General features: G+C 29.5%; 2 protein-coding genes across 2 annotated transcripts; one reads left to right on the forward strand and one right to left on the reverse strand.

The window, feature by feature from the left end:
• The first annotated feature begins 1,683 nt into the window (after positions 1–1,683).
• Positions 1,684–3,399, forward strand: LOC113383065 (nuclear cap-binding protein subunit 3-like). Its single transcript, XM_026621315.1, has 4 exons — positions 1,684–1,923; positions 1,996–2,334; positions 2,397–2,703; positions 2,764–3,399. The coding sequence occupies exons 1-4, from the start codon at positions 1,788–1,790 to the stop codon at positions 3,386–3,388; spliced, it is 1,407 nt and encodes a 468-aa protein (XP_026477100.1). The 5' UTR covers positions 1,684–1,787; the 3' UTR covers positions 3,389–3,399.
• A 363-nt stretch (positions 3,400–3,762) lies between these two features.
• LOC113382906 (glyoxalase domain-containing protein 4-like) lies at positions 3,763–4,914 on the reverse strand. The gene is made up of 5 exons (XM_026621153.1): positions 4,819–4,914; positions 4,703–4,752; positions 4,347–4,612; positions 3,974–4,281; positions 3,763–3,912 (listed from the first exon to the last, which is right to left on the reverse strand). Exons 1-5 carry the CDS (start codon positions 4,906–4,908, stop codon positions 3,781–3,783), a joined length of 846 nt encoding a protein of 281 aa, XP_026476938.1. The 5' UTR covers positions 4,909–4,914; the 3' UTR covers positions 3,763–3,780.
• Positions 4,915–5,791: the final 877 nt, after the last annotated feature.

Consider the following 5,791-nt stretch of genomic DNA (forward strand, 5'->3'; position numbering starts at 1 on the left):
TAACCTACTACCTATTAACAATTTTTATTTAAATTTATTAGTAGTTTCTAATGGAAACGTTAGTTGTTCGTAATGGAAAAAACGTGAATTTATATTTTTTGGTGTACCGGCCAAAAATAAATTGAATAATTGAGTGAATAAGAGGTGTGATTATTAAATCGTTCTTGGATGAATCAATATTCACACTGGTAAAATTTAACGATATATTTAATTTACCCTACGGGAAATTAAAAAAAGTTTAAATAAATGATATAATATATTTAATATTTATGCATTAATAGCAATGAAGCATGAAAAAAAACATCATTACCTTACATGACCATACTCCGGGTGTCCCGGAAAAGTCCCGGAATTCCACCTTGCGCCCCGAATTTTTCTTGATTATAGTTTGTAAATTATAATATTTATTTTAATCAGTTAACCGTCTTTAATTTCTCAAAGAAGTGACAAAATTTTATATATTCAAGGATATTATAAAAATAAAATATAAATCCGTTGACTATTTTTTGCCAATTGCAAGTTTTGAGAAAATAAAACATATCCTCAAATTTAAGTAGAATATTTTGAATATTAAGAATATTTTGAATATTTGCCGAAATTAAATAATAATTAAATCTCAAATGATTTTTTGTATCCCGGTATGCAGGATTGACAACTGTACCAATTTGCTATACAATTTATTGGTTTTTACATGTTTTTTGCAAAATATAGAACAAGAACTCAATTTTCAATATGACATTGTGCTTAATCATAAGCAACAAGATTTAGAATCAACAAGTTATTATTAAGATAATTTATTCTATATGTTATTTTATCATTAAATTAATTTATAAAAATTTAATTTTGTTTTAGTTCTATAATAAACGCCACCAGTGGCGCTGCTATCCTAATCATAATTATAACAGATTCATGTTTCTATGTGAATAACTGTCACCACTGATTAATCTAATCAATTTCCTTCATTAATTTGTTACACTTTTAAAAAACAAGAGTTCTGGTAAATCAAAAATTATCAAATCAAAATCAAACAAAAAATGAGAAGCGCAAAGGCATTTAGAAATTACTCTATGGGAAAATATTTGCAGAAGCTTTTCAGAGGTGACTTTATCAGTTTTTCATAAAGAACTTTGTAATAAGAATAATAATATTTTTTTAAATAGATATAATTTAATAAATACTGTTTTTCTTCAATTTATAAATTAATAAATTGAACGCATAAATATTGTGCCTGGAAGTACACTACCGCATATACGAAGAATAAACTTGCCCTACGGGAAATTTATAATTAAATTGTTTAAAAAAAATTGAATGTATTACATATATTTGCAATAATATGAGATTCCAAATTATATTTTAGATATTATTAAGGCCAGAACGATCAAACAAAGGTTAATTTTAGGGTAATGCGTATCATATAGAGAAGAAAGCAATAGTGTCTTCAATCTAAGTTATAGAGTCTCTTTATCTAGTAGGTTTTTGTTAAAGTATAATCTTTGCAACTATATATTAAAATATATAAACTACTATAATAATATTGAAGTCTATTTTTAAAATATCAAATTTGGTATTTAAAAATTAGCGCTCAATTTTGAACCCCAGAAATTAGTTCGAATAAGGTTATAATTTCCGATATGGCAGCACTAGCCATCAAATTTTTGCATTTGACATTTGTGTTACCACGGCATGCTCATATAGAGAAAATTATGAAAGCTATTTTAAGAATTTAACATAAGTTAACTAATTTTAATTTAAATTTTAATTAAAACGATTAAATTATTATTTAAATTATGGCTGCTGAATTAATGGAAATTGATTTTGAAAACACATCTAAAAATGAAATTGAAGATGGCGAAATTGCTGAGGACATTTCAGACCTTCCATGTAGAGTTTATGAGAATAATGAAAAGGATATCTTTACTACAGGTAATAAACTTAATTTGACTTGTAAAAATAAGAGATTTAATACCTTTTAATTCATGATTATCACTTTCCCAGGCATAGACATATTTAGTGCTAACACTCAAGAAAAGTTGAATGAAAGAGCTAAACGTTTTAATATTGATCCCAGCAGTACCACAGCTTTAACCGATGCTCAAATTAATGAATTATATTCAAGTTTGGGCATTACGCAACCCTTGGATGATCCAAGTATCAGGTTTGATGCTGTGCATTTAAGGGGCACTGAAGAAATGAGTACTGAAGATGTTTTTCAATACTTTAAACTTTACGGTCCTGCAACAATTGAATGGATAAATGATTATTCATGTAATGTTGTATGGCTTGATAAATCATCAGCTGCTAGAGCCTTGAAAGGAATGTCTAATGCCATTGAGGGTAATAAATTATTCAAATACTGTTACATATGTACAAAATATAACATAATTATTCTATTACAGATGTAGCATCAATACAAACCCCAATGCCTCCTGGATTTTGGAGATTGGGCTCCCCTTGGCCTAATGCTAAAGAGTTATTGATGCGGTATGCAACTACCAAAGATAAAAAATGTTTGAAAGCAGAAAAAGCAAGTCATTATTACAAAAAATATGGTAATCCAAACTATGGTGGCTTGAAAGGTGTTATTACTGATAGGAAACGCAAACAATTTTATGACAATACAGATAATGAAACCGGTGGTAAAAAGAATCCATGGGGAGATCTTTCAAGGATGTGGGCAGACTCAGAAGATAATTATGATCATAGGTAATATATAGAATTTGTATAGAAGTTTATTTGATTTTAATTGTTTATTATTAATTTCAGCCAAAGACCGAACCCCAAAATAAGTCAAGCTTTGAAAAATAGAATTGGAAAGAAGAAAGCCCTTGTCAATATCCAGAATACATCAGATTTCAGTGAAGAAAGTGATAATTTTGAAGACATTCATAAAAGAATTAAAATACCTCGTATGAAAATGTATGCAGATGAAGAAGAGAAACGTTTGAAAAAACTAAAACCTAAAAATCACATAACACCAACTGAATATGACGATCACGATTATAATAGCATTACTAGAACTGTTGAAACTTATTCTGACAACAAACCTAAAATTAAACCCGATGTTAAAGACCGACTGGGTGGTTATGTAGATGATTATCAATATGAGTCAGATTATTCAGATACAAAGAGCGAGGATGGCATTATAATGGGAAAATATGGTAGTGTAATAAATGTTATTAAAAATGAACCTGACCATAAACCGTTACTGGCTTCAGAAATCTCTACAAATTTAGTAGAAAGACGTAGAAATAACACATCTGAAAGTAGTTTATCAAATTCTGATGAGGAAAGCAAAGTATCAAGAAGAAGCAGAAGCTTCAGTAAACCCGGGTTTGATAAAGCAGACTTAAGATTACGATTAAGTAGTAGATCAATTTATAATTCGTGATTAATTTAGTATTAGGCTAGAAATTAATATAAATGTATTTTATATTTATTTTTATATAAGATTTGTAAATATTTATAAGCTAATTATGAAAATAAACCTTGAATTGGGTTCAAAAATCATCTAGTTTACTTAAATTAAAGCTTTAATTTTATAGTTTTGAAGCAACATGAAAAAACAATAAAAAGTTCCAATAAGAAATTAATGTATCTTGATGATAAATGGAAAAAGAAGAGGAAAGGAGCTAACCACTAAATTCAAACCAATGAAATTCAATTTAGATAAATATTTTTATAAGATAAAATAACAAATATAATGTATAAAAATAATATATTACGTTTTATATATAGTAGAATACTTGAATAATAGTTGAGCCCATGTGCCATATCAACTTTTCAATCTTTTTTAATATATCTTTCAAGAAGCTCTTCACCCTTGGGATCAAACTCAGAAAGCTTACGATAGCCTTCATCTTCCACAAAACAAATCTCATGACCGTCAGGATCAGCAAGAATGATAACTCTTACCTTCAAGAAAAAAAATCATTGAAATATTCACTTAGCCTGCTGAAACTATTCATAAACTTACAGAAGCCTTTCCTGGTGTTGGCAAAACAAGCAAAGGAGTAAGAATTGTTTGATTATTATCCCTGATTGTTTTATCAATAATTTCTTGTTGAGCAAATGGACAAGAGAATGCTATTCTTCCATAAGCCTTTGCTCTGTCAACAGCATTGACTTGATTGAATTCAATTTTAGCTTGATTATCAGCAAAACCAAAAACAGCTCTTTTAGCTGCATCATCTTTTTCATACATTTTTAATCCAAGAATCGAGTTCCAATAATTAACAGTATTTTGCAAATCAGAGCATGACAATGAAACCTTCACCACTGGATCTGTAATAAAACATCTACAGTACAATTCATGATCTTATTCCCATAATAAATGATTCATTTATTACCAGCATCAGTAGGCTGTGGTTCATCCAAAATGTAATACTTATAGTCTCCTGGGGCTTCCAAATATTTGAGACCGTTTTCCTCTTTAATAGGCCAAGAATTTGCTTTTGCTCTCTCAAGAGCTTCACGAGATCTGATTGTGATGCCTCTAAAGTCATTACCTTTTTCATAGCTTTTTATTCCATAATTGTAAGTCAATTCGATTACAAAATGATCATCTTCTGATCCATAACCAATCATTGTTTTGCTCCAGCGGTTTGCATAGGGGCTGAAGGGGAAAGGATATAGGAAAACTATAGACTTTATAAATAAATCTTTATATGTCTTTAAAAAAAGATAAATGTTTGGTTATTATTACCCATTGCAAGCGGCTTCACAACCTTCACTGAATTCTTCATGACGCAATACCTTAAGAAAAATAAAAATTGTTTAACAAAGTATTTATAAAATTTAAAATAATGCAATAGAACTCACCTTCATTCCGAGTACATCCTTATAGAATTTATAGGTTAGTCTTCTTTCTGGTATTTTAAAAACAAAATGTAAAGCTCGTCCGCTTATCATTTTAATAATCAATTCACGTCGATTTAATAAATTATTAAGAAACTTCAACTTATTAACAAATATTATCAAGAAGACAAAACCCTTTATGTGGTCTTTGACTACCAAACGGAAAATGACAAATAAAATTATATTGTCCAGAGAAAATGACCTTGATGCAACTTATAATCGAACTACCTGTAGGACAGGGCTTACAGGTATATAAGATAAAATGTCCTTGTAAACATTTTTTTTTTTTTTTAATGTTAGCAACACTGTATGGAGGCATTATGTGCTGTCCAAAAGTCTGCGAAGATAAATTATTAAATAATGGTGTATGGCAACGTGGCTCAAGGCAAATTGCTGGAACTTCCCGTACCGTAACGAAATGATCGAGGAATATTAAATGTTTTATCTTGTTTGAATTATTTTCGATATACAAAAAAAATTTTTTTGAAAAAAAAAACTGGAAACAAAAAATTTTTTTCTTTCAAAAGCAATTATTTTGTTGAAACAGACAGAAAGTTCTTTGAATGATTCAAATCGGACGCTTAGTTCTCTCAAAAACTGCAATTTTTCGCACATTTAGCTCTGTATCTCCGAAACGGCTAAACCTGCCTTTGCCAAAAACTAATCACCACTTCTCCCCGTCATAACGAATTTAATAGTTTTTGGATCATTCAAATCGGATGCTCCGTTCTCTCAAAAACTCGATTTCTATTTTCTCCACTCTTTGCTCCGTATCTCCCTAACGGCTCGACCTGCCTTTGTCAAAAAGTAATCAGCACATGTTCCTATCAATAGGAATCGAATTTTTTTAACCATTTAAATAGGTTGATCCATGCGCCCGAAAACGTGGCGAAAAAATTCACATACAAAACACACACACACATCCTTTTTTCTGAGG

Source organism: Ctenocephalides felis, unplaced genomic scaffold (genome assembly GCF_003426905.1).
Source record: "Ctenocephalides felis isolate EL2017-DRISC unplaced genomic scaffold, ASM342690v1 CF-g0.4_SCAFFOLD_03570, whole genome shotgun sequence".
Lineage (NCBI taxonomy): Eukaryota > Metazoa > Arthropoda > Insecta > Siphonaptera > Pulicidae > Ctenocephalides > Ctenocephalides felis.

Bases quoted from the DNA above. Each gene is read 5' to 3' on its own strand.
- LOC113383065 (XM_026621315.1), top strand. From the start codon at position 1,788: ATGGCTGCTGAATTAATGGAAATTGATTTTGAAAACACATCTAAAAAT. The intron at 1,924-1,995 runs GTAATAAACTTA...TCACTTTCCCAG, and splicing joins AAAGGATATCTTTACTACAG to GCATAGACATATTTAGTGCT. The intron at 2,335-2,396 runs GTAATAAATTAT...ATTCTATTACAG, and splicing joins AATGTCTAATGCCATTGAGG to ATGTAGCATCAATACAAACC.
- LOC113382906 (XM_026621153.1), bottom strand. From the start codon at position 4,908: ATGATAAGCGGACGAGCTTTACATTTTGTTTTTAAAATACCAGAAAGA. The intron at 4,753-4,818 runs GTGAGTTCTATT...ATTTTTCTTAAG, and splicing joins AGGATGTACTCGGAATGAAG to GTATTGCGTCATGAAGAATT. The intron at 4,282-4,346 runs GTAATAAATGAA...GTTTTATTACAG, and splicing joins ACCACAGCCTACTGATGCTG to ATCCAGTGGTGAAGGTTTCA.